The sequence below is a fragment of the Ylistrum balloti genome, unplaced genomic scaffold (assembly GCF_031769215.1).
Source record: "Ylistrum balloti isolate Yb309-2 unplaced genomic scaffold, AGI_CSIRO_Ybal_v1 Utg371010, whole genome shotgun sequence".
Classification (NCBI taxonomy): Eukaryota; Metazoa; Mollusca; class Bivalvia; order Pectinida; family Pectinidae; genus Ylistrum; species Ylistrum balloti.
Window position 1 is genome coordinate 147,347 of NW_026782562.1, and position 16,436 is coordinate 163,782.

Consider the following 16,436-nt stretch of genomic DNA (forward strand, 5'->3'; position numbering starts at 1 on the left):
TAATCAGCAATGCTTCTGAATAATGAAGAAGTAAATCAGCTCTCCTCATACCACATTGTTGATAAGGAGGTGGATTGACTCCAAGACGATGAAAATACCTCAAAAGTGTGATGAAATTGCAGCATTACTATCCCAAGATCGTAGTCCTTTTAGGATTGACAAACAAGTTTGTACAATTACAACAAGTCTTCTGATCACGTCCTAGTAAAGACAATCGTGAGAAAGCCATCAGATCATTTATGTATAAAACAACTGTTATTGTTTTGAAATTCCAATTACTGAGTCACCTGGAAAGAGGCACCAGAAGGGACTGAAATTGAATCCTGTAAAATACTGATTTAGATACTACAAGATATTGTAAATGTCTAGAACATATATATCCCTGGATTTTAGCTGTGAGTGTTCACCATATTCCTGAGAGAATACTCATCTGGACTGCTCTATTAATCGACGTCATTGCAGTTCGGAAAGAAAGTATAACCTGGATTAACAACACATTATTCGGCATAATAAACATAACATACAAAAACCGTTATTACATAAACGTATGAGAAGTGATGGATTTGATAAATAGATGATAACAGTGATGACAATAGAGAGGGTCACTCTAAGTAATGTTAATACTTAGTGATTGGAGACATTATCAAAATTCAAATAATGAGATACCCCTGGGCCTTAATGTGGTAATCTGAACATAAAAACATATATGAAAGAGGCAGAACAGGTCTAAAATAAATTGCTTGACTAATCTACAGCTTACAAAGAAGACATTATTGGTTCATCAATACATTTTCTGCAAACTTGAAATCATATCCTTTATACATGCACTACACAACTGCCATTACTCTGGACATATTGCGTTTTGAAAAAGCAAGCTTAAGACCCCTGGCCTTTCAGTTGTTGAGTAGAAGTTACTTCAGCATTTCAACACGTTTGACCCCAGTGACCTTGAAAGTTGGTCCAATATCAGCACCCTGGTCCTTTTAGTTATTGAGAAAAAGTCTTTTAAACATTTTAAAACATTTGTTTCCTATGGCCTTGAAAGTGAGTCAATGTCATTCATAATAAGAATGTTATTAGCCCGTCATCCTACCATGCTACAGGCCCAATATCATCATCCTTGGCCTTTTGGGTATTGAGAAGAAGTCATTTAAAGATTTTGACATATTTGATCCCTGTGACCTTTCAAGCAGGCCAAGGTCACTCCTTTTAATTAAGGGTCGAATCAACTTTCTGAATCTTAATGATTTCCCACTCTCCATGATGGTTTAGACCAAATTTGGTTGAGATTGTCTAACTTCCCATTTTGGGACCTCACCGACCCCCCCCCCCCCCCCCCCCCAATAGGAATTTGAAGCTAAATATTGTTATATTTCCCCTTTCCCCTAAAGTCCATATGGTGAATCAACTTTCTGAATTTAGGAAATGGTTCCCCATCCTCAATGTGTCAGACCAAATTTTGTTGAAATAAATTTAAGCGTAAAAAAAGTAGAGTTTGAAGCAAAGTATTGGCTGATTTTCCATGTCCCTTTGGCAAGAGAGGTGGATCAAATTTCTTAAATAAATGCTTACCCAAACAGTTGAAATCCATGCAGCAGAAAGGAGAAGTAGGATTTTAAATCTAATTTCAGTACCTCCTCCTTTGGGGCACCATTCCTTGACCCCTAGGGACCGAATAACAATTCGAAATTCAAAAAATGATCACCTTTACCCAATGATGCAACAAACCAGAAAAAACTTACGCATTGCTTACAACGACGTACGATGCACCACACACAATTGCTAAATCAGATTGTGTTTGTGGTTTCATGAAATGAATTCATTGAATACTTGCATGTTTATTGTTTTGGTATCTTTTGATAGAAATGCCATATCATCTGCCGAGGAAGTTGTTCATGTAGAGAATTCTTCATAAAAATTCAAAGTATAACCAAATGGAGAACATCTCTCACATTGTTACTAAAAATTTACAATCAGAATGTGATTCAAAATTACATTATTAAAAAAAGGTCATACTTGAAAACAGTTGGAACTGACAACAAAACGGTGTATATTTCTTTGTGCACACTTTGTTTGCAATGAAGACAGTGGTAAGGTTAATGAAAATGTTTCTTATATTGTTTTTTCAATTATGAAATCAATTTAGGATTTCCTCTTCATTTCTTTAATCAAGTTTGGAATTAATTGCAACTTATAGCTGTTCACTTCTGATAAAAGTGGAGAAGAAATGTATAGACGTGATTGTTTGGTATGAGTTCAAACGATATTTTATCCTGATTGAGTATGCATGCGTGTGCATTTGTGATTTTATACGTGCAAGATTTGATAAGTTGTGATGATACACGCCATTAGTGTTCCTCGAGTTACTTTTTAAATAGCTTTTTACGGAATGACAAAAACTTGAATTCATTACACTGAGAATTTGTGTGTACAACATGTTTCCTTTCGCATGGCATTTCCATGTCATGAATCAACTTTTCATTTTTTGGTTTTGTATGTCTGTATTAAGATCCCAATCTAAATTCAAATCCTGGTTTTATACACATATATTATAAAAAGCAGATGTAGTTCCACATTGTGAAACCACGCTGTGGTTTACCTTTGTTAAAAACTTCAATGGTGTTGCTTCTGTGATGCCCTTGTATAGGATAAATTTGTATTTCAAAATTTGAAAAAAAATCCAATCGGATAAAGAAGGAGATTTCATGTATTTCGAGGTATGTTGACAATATTGTGAAATATCATTAAATCTGTTCCAACTTATCGTCTAAATGAATTATTTAACTAATTCCAATTCCTAATTTTTTAATGAAAAAACAGTGTCCTAAATATTAGTGAGTAACCTGTAATCTTGAAAATCTTAATGACAACATTACTCTTTTTGAAGTCCCTTTTATTGACAACAGTGTTAATAGCCATAATTTATTAAACCATACATTGTGGATTTCAGTTATTTTCATAGAATTCAAATATTGAATTACGTCTCTAAAAAGGTTCCATCTTGGTTTCAAAAGCTTTGAAACCAAACGATCAAATGTGTCAAGGCGCACCAAAATACTGAATGCATTCTCTTTAGTAATTACAAACAAATTAGAATAAGCACTTCTTAGAAATATTTGTTGTTTTAAATCACGAAGCTTTTCAAAAAAATATCGGAAAACAAAAGACTGTATACAATATAATAAATCAAATATCTAGTCTGGAACTCATTACATCTCCACCACCATTTCACGCCATATTCGTGGGATATTTTGTTATTCACTTGAGAAACAGAGCAAATGAATCATTCTTGATTTCGGAGCTGAGACTGGCGACTGATGTTCTACATATCCACATTCTGTTTTGTTTCACCTCCTTGGCAGTTAATATTTCCCATTGTGAATCGTATCGATTTTAGAGTTCAAGATTCCTATCCTTGCAACAGTGATGGAGTATTTACAAACGTTTGAAATAGTTGAGTAGTTTACGATGAGTAAAGTATTTTTGCACTATGGCTTCATATGATCATAAGTGTCCTTAACGAAATTAGAATAATGAAATCATACAAGGAAAAGATGTCACTAATTAACTCTGTTTATTTGAAACTTAACCATTAAAAACTGTCATGTTAGCTGACGATTCAACAGGTCTATAGCCCTTACACAACAGAAACTGTCAAAAAAATATATATCATCCGTCCTATTCTCTTGTGTATTAATGAAATATTGGGTTATGATCTTTTTTCCAGATAGCAATTTTTTTATATTGCCAACATGTCCCCTGGATAATTTTGTCAAATATTGATGTCATACAGTCCAACTGAATACATGAATCTATTCTTTCAGAGTTTTAGACCAGTTGGAAACAGACAAAACTTCAATTTTATTTCATGAGTCATCACTACATGTTAAAAAGCTTCAGAATTTTCTGTGGTTGTCGGGAAGGGCATTTGGAATCGCTCTGAACATTATTTGTTAAATGTATCGATTAATATATTTGCCGAGCGATAAATCGTATGAAATCAATGTGGGAATGAAAGGTGAACAGAGCAGTTAATTTACATTGTAAATAACGGAAACCTGAAATATGAATCAATGATATTGTTTGACAGAATAACAAAGCTTTTGCATACCATGACTATTAGAATACTAAAGTGTATTTATATCCATGTCTTTTCATGTTTGTTGTACATTTTCATATATTTGTGCAAAACAATCACGATTATTAGTATTATATCTGTACAGATGGAAGATATTTATTTTTGTATTAGACTGTATTATGCTCGCAGTGCCAGTATGGAGAATGTGTCTGTAACAGTGATGTCTTTGATTGTACTATCAATATCTATAATATTGTAAATAATTAGTTCATTGCATCCTGATGTAAAAGGAATATACATGTGTGAAGGGTAAGTGTCAAGACCGCCACAGAAATATTTGCTCTTTGTGCATATTGTGTATACTTTGGCAAGCAAATTTTACTTATTTCATAGATAGATATTTCTTCCAAGCCGCCATATTTGGGGGCCAAGGATGGACAATCATGATGACTTGAGTGTGATTTTGAAAAAGTGACATTTTCAAGAACAGTGATAAAATTCCACTTTTAACAGTTCGAGGCATTTAAGCTCTATTATGCTATCAAGTGGTTTATAGACATAACCTCATCGTGCTGTGTTAGAAATAAAACAAGGAAATACCAACAGGTCAACGCAATCATGATCCAAACTTCAGTAAAACAAACGCAAAACATGCCAAAAAGAAAATTTACTCTGAGACTCCTGAAAAAGTCAATGAAGAATAAGTCAGGGAAGAGTAAGCATCATCTGCTTCATCGACGACATCTGCCATGCAAATGTGGTTAATCCAAGTAGGTCATGTCACGTTCTTAGATGAGAACTTGGTATAAGACAATGGAACCGACAGGCAAACTAACAAGCATCAAGTATATCCAGCTTCATTATTACACTAAGAAACAGAATAGAGATCATGATCGTAAAACTTCTCCATAATTTTCATCAACATTCATCTTTTGAAACCATGAGTTTTGACATTTGTTTACATTATTTGACGACTTATTGCACGAAGATCAAGATAATAGGAACAGACCTTTGAATATCGAATCAAACGCAACTGGTAAACAGCATAGGTCTCTGAAGATAAGATAAAGTATTCTGCAGCTTTTCTATGAATATAATTCACATGTAATAGTATTAGTTTATTGATATCTACAGGCCATTATTTGCCTTCTGTTAAATAACTAATTTCCAAAAATAAAATAAGTTTTCATGCCACCCTCACAAGAAATAATCACACACTGCTAAAATGTATTTTAATAGCTGGAATAATTTCTTAGAAAATCAGAGTTGAATAGTTGCTAAAACACTCAAGAGATTGGTTCAATGCCTTTACGTTTGATAACTTTGCATAACTTACTTGGATTTACCCAGATTTACACAGCAGATGTTGTCCCTTACTCCTCTTGAACACCTATGCTTATTCTCCCCTTATACATGTTTCTGTTTATCCGTGTAAATCATTCTTTTGTTCATATTTCGCCCTTGCTTTACTGTATTTGATTTTGGATTATTCATTAAGTTGACATGATGGTATTTTCTTGTTGATCCAAGCTGTTCCACTCTGTAATTCAAAATAAACACGCATCAGTTGTAATTATTTATTTTTATCACACAAATCTCAATATCTAAGATGATGGATTACATTGAGATAAATGCTTATTTGGAATTTGGTGTTATGCGAAGCCAAATTAACTGCATCATACAGCTGCTTCATCCTTCAAAGACACGTAAGTGATGCTAAGGGCTTGCATCGTGAAGCTTAGGAGACGGCTAGGGAGAATCAAATTGGTCTGACCAGATGCAATATTGCACTCCTATTGAGCCCCTTTATGTTTGTTCATCATCACACCTGTCAGGGTCACATGACGACTGTGTCCATGAATGATTAAGCATATGAAGGATGTTTTTATAGTTAATTTACCCTTTATGTAACTTTGTGACCTAGTTAAATGCATTCTCAGAATAAATGTACGACAATGCTTAATCCTCATTGAAAGCAACATTTTTTAGTTGTTTTCAGAGAAACTTTTATTTCACGAGGAATGAAAATGCATTAGACAATGTCAAGGTATTTAAACGGGAGACGGTCCCGTGTAACCGGTGCATGAGAGGTGTTGAAATAATGATAATGAATGTTATATGTTTTTTTATTATCATTTTAACACGACCATCATTTCATGTATTATACTTGTACTATTATGAATAAAAAAGAAATTGGAAATTTTGGCAGAAACATTACTTATTTGTGAAATCAATTTTTAGATATTACTGCTTCCAGTTGACAATCATTATTAGCTCATCTGGTCCTTTTGTAGGATTATCAGGATTCTATCCCACTTTAGTTCGGAGCATGTTTGGGCGACAGAGGTTATTTCAAAGATTATTTGGCTAACCTCATCAAGGGCAATGGGGGAAATTATTAACATTTAAATTTCAATTTTCCTTTAGTTTGGATGAAATTATTTTAGCGATGCAGAACCTAAGGGCCACTTGACTTGACACATCCATTGCATTTATTTATGCAACAAAGACAGTCTTATCTATGTGTATATGGAGTATTGATAGGTACATATTTATATAGAAATTGCAGTTAGTAAAATAATGCGCAGTGATTTATTGGAGTAGTTGTACACTATAGCAATAATTATTAATAAACGCGATACAAAATTAGCATCTGTGCTGTTCATTTCGGCATCAAAGAACTCCAGCCTTTAATTCTGTATTGATACAAATAATCAACTCCAGGAATATATACTTTTCGGATAATTTCTACCACACCAAGACATGATGGGTGTTAATGTTGCACTACATGAAATAATAAAGAAAACACTCTTCTCAACAAAAACTAAGAATTTTATTTGTAATCTCTTCAAATAACATGTAAACAGCATACTTACAGTAAAATTCATCTCAAACCATGACAGCCGATGATACTCGACATGTTGAACCATGACATTCAGTAAAAGATTACGTTTTGTGGTAAAGGTGGGGTTGCCAGCAATAGGGACCACTTCGGGACCACTCACCAATAAATTACATTGTGCCATCAAAGTTGGTTCCCTAGGCTTTACATTTAATCCAAAGGTGGGATCAACATATATGGGAATTTAACATTAGCATCGGCCCCTACTTGGAATTTAAAAAATATGATAACCTTAAACAGATGTGGGTATGAGAAGCTTAAATATGGAAATTTTAGTCTAAGAATTGATTTCTTAAAAAATGGGAGCTCCTTGACGAACACCTTAGTGGATGTTAAAGTAGTTGGTATGTAATTCCTTCTAGTGTATTATTATGAAGCAATTCCAATCAACAATTACTTTTGAGAAAGGTACTGTTTTGGACACTTCAATTTTCATACTTCTGAAATCTGTCTATTTTTCATACTTGCTTAAAAGTTTGCCACAGATGATATCTTTCAAAAGAAGGATTCTTGAAAAAAATGAAAACCGGTAAGTTTGTCAGTTTACATATTTTAAACATTGATTTTTTTTTCATTTTCGTTAAATAGTGACAGCTTAATAACAAAAAGTCTGTAGGTCTTGCTATTTGACATGGTGGTTGTTCATGTCAATTTGTATCAGTTTGGTTAGCATTGCTGGCCTTGACCCCTGTTCAAGGTTACACAAATGAATGCGCAAGTGATTGCTCGTTTGAACCTGAGTGTTGATACAAAATGCACGCAACATGTACACACATTCCAACGATTCGCTTGCCCGCTTGACAGTCCCAGTAGTAATCTGTGACAGGGTCATCTTGATCATTTCTGTCAAACGCAATCCAAACGTTGTATATTGACTGTGATTTGTCCCTTGAATGGATTTGGCCTCCGAGGAGATTTTCATCATGCTGATAGACCCAAACTTAACGTCTCCAGCAGGAGTCAGATACTCAGCAATATATCTGGGTGCTACTTTCACCTAGTATGATCCGCAGGTTACTGTTTCTAAATATTCCATATCCAGTACTGGAAACTCTATTGAACAAGCATCAAGTTTCACCCAGTTGGCCTTGTTGCACCTAGAAAGGTCATTCATCTGCAACCCTTGAGGCCAAGGTGTTGGACAGAGCCAAACAGGATTGCATTCGCAAAGCAAGGCGACGGTCCCTCAAGCCCCTCTCTGGTGTGCACACATAAATTGGTCCATGTACAGCATTCACGGAAGCAGTAGTTACTTTAATCAGTTTCTCCATGACACTAATTAGTAGAAGTGGTTTGAGCCGAGTTGTTCTCTGAACAGTTTGCACTCCTTCAGTCGACCATGATAACTCTCCTCAACCCATCTTGACTTACTACACTGGCGTCCTCGTTGGCAGTAAGTGTATCATGCTGCGTCTGACCTGACAGAAGATGTGAAGGCATGTACACAGAAAACCCTGAACCTCGCAGCAGCTCCAACACATCCCTTAACCCCCGGTCAACAATCACACTGTCATCTTCACCGAGCCACAAGGTCAGGTTCTCAAGTCTTTTAAGAATTTTTAAGATATTAAGATATTTGTATAATTTTCATTGCCATAAAAAGGCCCAAAAAGTGTCTAGTACATAACCATCTGGAAAGACGATGCTCATGAATTTAACATAGTTGCGCTTTTTTTGCCCAAAGTATGAGGATCTTTGAAGGGGGTGATCAGCACTTTTTGGACATAAATGTAGGTACCATCAAGGATTACAGTTACTTTGTCCCCGTAGAAACATCTTGTAAACGTAGTGTTGTTGCACTTAGCGTGCTCGCGGGTAATGTGTCTCGGACCAAGGAAACGGGGCACAATGATTCCAGGCTTTTAAGATATGAAATGTGTGAGACACATACTGGTTTTTTTTTTGTCAGCCACACAAGACACCATATTGAAACAATGACATATTGGTCTTCAGTTTAACCTAGAAAAAGCATGGAACATGAACCTCTATTGATGTGAGGAGTAAATGCTATGGATTCACTGCATTTGTTTATGTTTGTAACCAGTCCATGCTTTGAAATCTTCATTTCCGTGATGGTCTACATATATGCCTGTGTTGGTTGGAGTACCAGCAGAAAGGAAATGGATTAGTTCAAGAAGGCAATTGATAACCTTATTAGCTCTTTCTTGAAGATGAAGAGCAAACAGTTCCCTTGTTTGCAGATCTAGTGGCAAGGAAGGATTCAGAAATCACCAATTACATGGTCAATGCAAACACGAACAACAGGGCGACACCATAGAAAATGTTAAAATATCAAGTTTGTCATGGCACGCTGGTTGGGGTATAGTGCATAGCTCAGTGCCCTCTTTTCCACATATGATACATCTTTTATGTGAATTGCCACCATAAAATAATTTCGAAAAATGAGACTAGTGGTATTAGTTGGATGACATGAAATCAGTGTAAGCATCATCTGCATCATTCGCCAGGTCATCTCGAGTGCTCTTACCAGAAGGTAAATCAATTCAGACTGCAATGGCATTTGCTTGAGGTACCATTTGTAGCACTTTCTTCATAATATGTTTTCTTCCGTTATGCTTATGATCTCAGCAGTCAGCAGCTGGTCCAGCCAGTTATACTGGGTAAACATACATATCTTACTTGAGGTCTGGCTCCGTGAGATAAATCTTTCAACCTGGTTTTTCAACCATGACCTATGCACACGTCTGACATGATTATTAGTAAAGTTGATGGGAGATTTGCAGTATTTGAATTTAATACAGAATGTCTGACATAAGTGTAACTTTGTCTATGTAATTGTCAATAGATACTGTAAAGTATTCATACCATTTTCGCTTAGTAATACATTTCTATGTTTCAGGAAATTAACATACTTGCACATTCAAGTGTCAGACAAGGTTATCATTTCTGGCTTCATTTATTAATTAGAGTATCTAACTAATTTATATCCATTATTGTTATATTTAATGCTAAACGAAGAAAAGTGGAATGACGATAACATGTTATCAGTAATACTGATTATTTAATAATTGTTAATTTTTTATAATACAAACTAAACTGTCACTTGGTCTTTAGAGGATAGATTTCTAGTGCAGTGTTATTAATGCAAATTAAAACAAGTTTTTATGTTATTTATACAGGCTGATTGTTTTTATATGTAAGGATTCAATTATTAGCGGAAGGAGGTAATTTGGGGTTGGAGCATGGTGGTCCAACTGTCGCACGGGCGCACTAATTCGGTGGATATTTTTAGATCGCTATAAATATAAATGACGCAGCATTTTCTATTCAGAAGCTGACAGCAGAATATGGCGGAACAAGGTTCGCACGGTCAAGGCCAGTTTATTTGATTTATATTAGTCTATTTATATCATCGGAAAACTAAATAAAAAATCATACATTTTTAGCCCACCACCATCCCCTACTTTCCTCCGTTCCTTTTTTGAGTTTTTATCTCTTGTTTATTGTTCTTTCAAGGCCTGTTTAATTTGTTCCAGACTTGGTTGATGAGATCTTTTCATTAGTTTCAATTTTACATCAAATATGTATAGGAAGTATCCTTCATAAAATTGTTCCAAGCGTTTTTATGCTGATGTACATGACTCGTCATATCCACTCTGTTAAGTTTTTGTAATTTCATACAGTCATTACCTAAGCTTGCATTGTTGATTAGGTTACTCAGAGATGTATATACGTCTCTGGGTTACTGAACTTGTACCATCCAATAATTCACAATTGATGTTAATATTCCTACCCTGGAGTATAGCATCCAGTTATGTCATGTACTTGTTATATGCTGTTAAATTTTCCTTTTTTAACGTTCATATCTGATAATTTTGTACGATGTTAGTTTTTCTTCACTTGAACTATACTGTCTTATGTTTATGTATGCTGTCAAATTTTCCTTATATGATTGGGTATATTTATGTATGATGTGGTGGCAGATTATGAGCCTCATCTAAGACTTGTTCGGTAGATTTAAATGATAAACTTTGAACTAAATAACAAATGTCGTTTACTATAATAAACGGCCATATTCAATTCACATCTTGTGATCTAGTTGTTATTTCTATGACTGTCTTACTAGCTTGCCATGGTGGAGGTCCGGTATAATTATTATTACATTCTTAATGGCCCGTCAACACAAAAAAGGTCATTAGGGCCATCAAACGGTAAAACACACAGCGATCCGAAAGGAAATAGCATTAACCAAACCAAAAGTTAAAAGACAAATGTTAAAAATCTTAAATGGGTATGTTAACACAAAAAATTAAAATGGTACGTTATAGTCTTTTATATAGACCAACCACTTTCAGGTAATGTAGAATTTTACACATCTCAACAGTTTCAAAGGAATTTTAGACATGTAGTAGTGTTGCTTTTTTGTTGTATACACACCAACAAACACAGTTCAAAAGGGTTCTCCGATTTATTATAGACGTTACTTTTACCTGTAACAATATGAAATAACAATTAGCAATGACCTTACCGTACATTCAATATCGCACATATACAGCACAATATAAAGATAACAAGCCATTCGCTTATACCTGTACATATACAACTACTAAATCACAATTACTTTAGGAACTTGATTTACAGTTTCATATATTCTAGTTATATGAATAGATGGTTAAAATGAAATAAATACAATAAATATCAATTATATGGGTTTAGCTATTTGTGGAACAGGGCAGTGGGATCACATTGACAGCTGACGATATATATTAACTTTTAATAATCTGTATAAGAAACGAATACAATTCAATTAAAAACCATATAGCGTTATCAGTACATATATAGATCTGATCGCGATTACACAAATCGAATGTAAGGCCAAAGGAAGCAAATGAATTAGTAATTGGACAAATAATTTAGTGAAAGTTAGTAAATGTCTTACCTTTCAAAATTTCATCTTGTCAGTCAAGTGTCTAAAGTCAGAGTGCCAAATAACGCGCCGAAATGACCAAAAACACAATACAAACAAAGAAAACACTGACCATTGGCTAAAGAAAGAGGTACCAGCAGGATTGCTATAAACCAACCAAGCGAATAAATAGAAATACTCTAAACATATATCAAGGCAAAACTAAAGGAAAATACATATTTCAATTAATAGACGGACGCTATAATGTATACATGAACTGAAATAATAAAAAGATCAAATAACGAAATATCGTCTCTGCCACATTCTCCCCCATCCTGAGGAAATATCGTCCTCGATTAAAATTATCTGAAAATAAAAATAAAATGTAACACCGTGAGCCTGAAAACAAAGTTACAAGAAAAGCAAATATATCAAAATAATCTGCGCATGTGAAAATAAATGAAACGATACAAATGACATATCTACGTAGTGACAATATGACAAACTGCCGAGCAAATTTCAGTCATACAGTCTGGTACCTGCTGAAATAAATCCTGCATATAATTAGCTCTTACCATCCAGGCAGGATCTATGTGTTGCTGACACAACACATAATCACCGATGGTCATCCAGCTCTCTGTTTTCCGGTTTCATGTCGGTCTGTCGTTTCTTTTCTCCATTTGCGGTTGTTGTCTTTCCCTTTCGTCATCGTTCCTTTCCTCCTGTACCTCCGGTTGTGGTTCTCGCGGTCCTATCACTTCCTGTTCTGCCTCGACAACTTCCTGTTCCGATCTCTCTACTTCCGGTTCATAGAACTGCAGTTCTGACATCTCTGGCGCGTCCCCCACCTCTATGTCATCATCAGAGACCTCCTCGATGTCGCCCGGGCCATCCATCTCTGCTATTTCGTCGTCAGCTATAATACCATCGGTCGGGTACGAGACCAATATAGCTGAATCGTCATCTTCATCATCATCCTCGTTTCTGTGAGACGATGGTACAGTCGTCCTCCGAGTCAGGGATGATCGTGGAGCCGGAATAGGCCTGTTGGGAGCGGAAGTGTCGTTATCCTCCGAAACTATTATATGGGAAGTAGTAAAGGGCCTGTTTCCAGTAATGTTATTCTCCATAGGAGCCTGCCCCCGTATAATTTCTTATCTAGCTCAACTACTGTTTTTTTTCTTTTCCGAAAAATAATTTTACACCTTTGCGACACCCAGATTTCATAATTTCAGTGAAAATGTATTTTTATAAAGTTGTCAATTTCAGCATCAAAGACTTTGATAAATATTTCCAAAACATCGTGTTTATTCATAAAACATAAAGAAAATATTCTCGGATGAAAATGCACTTGCAGAGACACAATTATGAAGAAAAATGCCATAAATTTGCAATTTTCTCCCGTTATATAGTTTTGGATGCAAATTTCCATCAGAAAATCGGATAGAGCTTTACTTGTTTCATATGTGTAATTCCATGTGGTGGAACGTTCTCATATCGCCGCCAGAATGTGGTAAATTGAAAGAAAAGGGGAAATGAGTAACAACCTTGTCTGAAACCCTATTATATAGCTTATTATATAAACTTTTATATTGAATATCAGAGCGGATATTTTCATGGCAGTTTTATGATGTGTAACGACTAAATAAATAGTATCGATATAAAGATTTACACTGAGGACACCCTGATACATGAATACTGTTGTATTGTCCTCTTCTGAATTTTCTGATCGTGTGGCCTTGTACATTTATCCGTATCTTCTTGTCTTTGTCTATACGTTTACGAAATCATTCACTCGACGCTAGCTACTCTTGTCTCAATTTCCTTGTTTTATTGTCCCATCTCCAAAGCGTTGTGGCTCTGTCAGGGTTGAGACCCTGACTTGTCTCACTTTCTTTGTGCCTGCCGACCACGCCACATCGAATAGATAGATTATCCATATGAAATACTTTATTTTGTTCTAAGTAATCAATCAATTCTGCGCTTCTTGGAGGTATTGAATGTGATTTATTATATTGTTATTTTGTGTAATTAGTTGTTCGTTATTTATCACACATTTTCGCATAATTGTACCAAACTACTAAGTATTAGCTGTTTACAGCAATCATCGGTGGCTTGCTATTTTGTTACTTTATCGACGCTTCATAAACCAATCGTTATTGTTTCAAGATGGAGGGTAAAGGTGTTGGATAAGAGTGTCAAGTATACTTAAAGAAACGTAGTGGCAATAAGAACAGAAGTGTACGCAATGTAAATAGTCCACAATATAAATGGCTCCTAGATACGCTGGTGCAACAAGTATTGATGTCAGCAAAGGAACAAGCATTTATTTGCCAGAAGTGCTACATGAAGTATCTTCGGAACAAAAATCAGCCTGAACCTGAACCCGAGCAGAACCAGGAAATAGAGGAAGAAGACGACTCCCCGTCCCATATCCTGCCGTTGCTGACCCTTCATGATCTTTTGAATGGATCATCTTCACACAAAAAATGCTGTCTCTGACTTGTTACCTTTCCAAAAAATGGAACAAAATCATCAGTCTTACCAAAACGTGCAAGACATCACCTGATCTATTCACACAAACTGCTCCATTCACCTTATTGGTAACGACAGATCCGTCTACAGAGGTTGTCCTTGATGGTAGAGGTTCCTTGGAATCTCAGTTACCATCAAAATCGTCCGAAATCATTAATGACCTCCTAGAGGTGTCGCACGTCCTTTCACAGAACCAGTCTGCATTTACAATAAGCTTTTCTTCTCTTGATGACTCGGCATGCATGGCCTGGACAGGTTGGTCCAAAGATCAGTTCCTCGAAATCCACTCGCACTGTTCCCCATATCTTTCATCTGGTATATATACCAAGACTACACACGATGCTCTATTACTGTTCTGGGTAAAACTGAAAACCGACATTTCCTGCAGTCAGGCGTTCTTATCTTTTTGGAATTTCCAAGTCAAGTGTGTCCAAAACTTTCCACTCCATAGTACAGGCATTAGACACATCGATAGTCCCACAATTTCTAGGTCCGGATCACTTGACAAGAGAACAATTGCTCGGGCACAATACTGTCTTTTCAGAAGCATTTTTTGGAGATAAAGCCACTGCCATATTAGATGGCACCTATATTTATATCCAGAAAAGCTCCGACCACAAGCTCCAGAGAATGTCCTACTGTGGCCAGACGAAGAGAAACCATGTCAAATTCATGAGCATGGCCTTACCAGATGGCTACATTCTGGACACCGTAGGAACATTCACTGGCAGCGAAAATGATGCTACAATTACAAAAAAAGTCATGGACAAGCGAGTTACTTGGCTACAACCAGACGACAACGTTGTCGTTGACCGAGGTTTTAGAGATGGCCTACCAGTTCTCGAAGCCTCTTGCCTCAATGCTAGCATGCCGTCATACCTGAAACCCGGTCAAAGTCAACATTCTGACCATCAAGCAAATCTTGACAGAACTATCACCAAATCGAGGTGGATTGTGGAATCCTATCATGGTCGTCTGAAACACTGGACGTTCTTCCGAACGCAATTGGTGTCTAACAGCTTTATCAATGTCATTGAGGCTTTGCTTCGAACCGTCACAGCCTGTCTGAATGGTATTAGAGGACCGATCTACCAGAGATATCCAGAGAGAGATGCCAAAGATAGGCTAATGGCTGAACGTATGAAGGACCGTTTGACAACACCGAATGGTTTAGCTCAGAGAGTCAAGATAGATCCGGATCTATCTAGACGGGCAAGGTCCGAGTTTGTCAAGATGGATGCATCTTCCGTACTGTTTCCCCGTCTCGATCTTGATTACTTGAGAACCATTACGTGTGGAACGTATCAGATATCTCTGGCTCCTGGTTACATCTCCGAACATTTATGTGATGACGGAGACTATGAGGTGTGGCTTTACCAGCACTCCCCAGACCTTCTCCGATGTCAAATACATTCTCGACACCAAAGCCAAACGAAATATAACGTTTGGATACGGTTTACCGTTTCACCCGATGTTGAGGCCCCAATAAAGGACTACTACTGCCAGTGCCCAGTTGGAGAGAGAACGATGGGAATGTGTGCGCACATCTCCAGTATTTTGTACTACCTTGGGTATTACAGGACGCTGGAAAACCATCGACCATTACAACCACAGGTAAAGAAATTCCGACAAAACTTGAAATAGTTTTTCATGCGGCAACGGAGTGCATATGTCGAAAGTATGTTTGGGGCTCGATATGAAAGATCCCCGTTACCATGTGACTAACCAAACTTATATATATTTCTTCTGCTCATCCTCTAGAGTTCCAAGCGTTCCAAATAACGTCCTGTTGAATCTTTGGCAAGCTCCGTTACCCAATGGATGATATGGTGTGATATGACTCTTCTTCATCCCAGTGATGTTACATAGTTCTTTGATAAAAGTACTTTCAAAATTTCTCACCTGGTTTGAGTGGATCTGTTTGGGAATGCAGTAATGGTTGATAAAATGATGGTAGAATGCATCCGCTGTAGTACTTGCTGTTTGATTTCTAGTTGGTACTGCCAAGGCATAATGGGTGAAGTGGTCGGTGATCACGAGAACATTCTCATATT

The 16,436-nt window shown here is 36.4% G+C and overlaps 1 protein-coding gene across 1 annotated transcript; it reads right to left on the reverse strand.

Moving 5' to 3' along the window:
- Nucleotides 1-12,497: 12,497 nt before the first annotated feature.
- Nucleotides 12,498-15,045, reverse strand: LOC132560057 (uncharacterized). Its single transcript, XM_060224712.1, has 2 exons — nucleotides 14,970-15,045; nucleotides 12,498-12,925 (listed from the first exon to the last, which is right to left on the reverse strand). The coding sequence occupies exons 1-2, from the start codon at nucleotides 15,043-15,045 to the stop codon at nucleotides 12,498-12,500; spliced, it is 504 nt and encodes a 167-aa protein (XP_060080695.1).
- Nucleotides 15,046-16,436: the final 1,391 nt, after the last annotated feature.

Bases quoted from the DNA above. Each gene is read 5' to 3' on its own strand.
- LOC132560057 (XM_060224712.1), bottom strand. From the start codon at position 15,045: ATGGTTTCTCTTCGTCTGGCCACAGTAGGACATTCTCTGGAGCTTGTG. The intron at 12,926-14,969 runs GTGCCATCTAAT...CCCATATAATAG, and splicing joins TTTTCTGGATATAAATATAG to TTTCGGAGGATAACGACACT.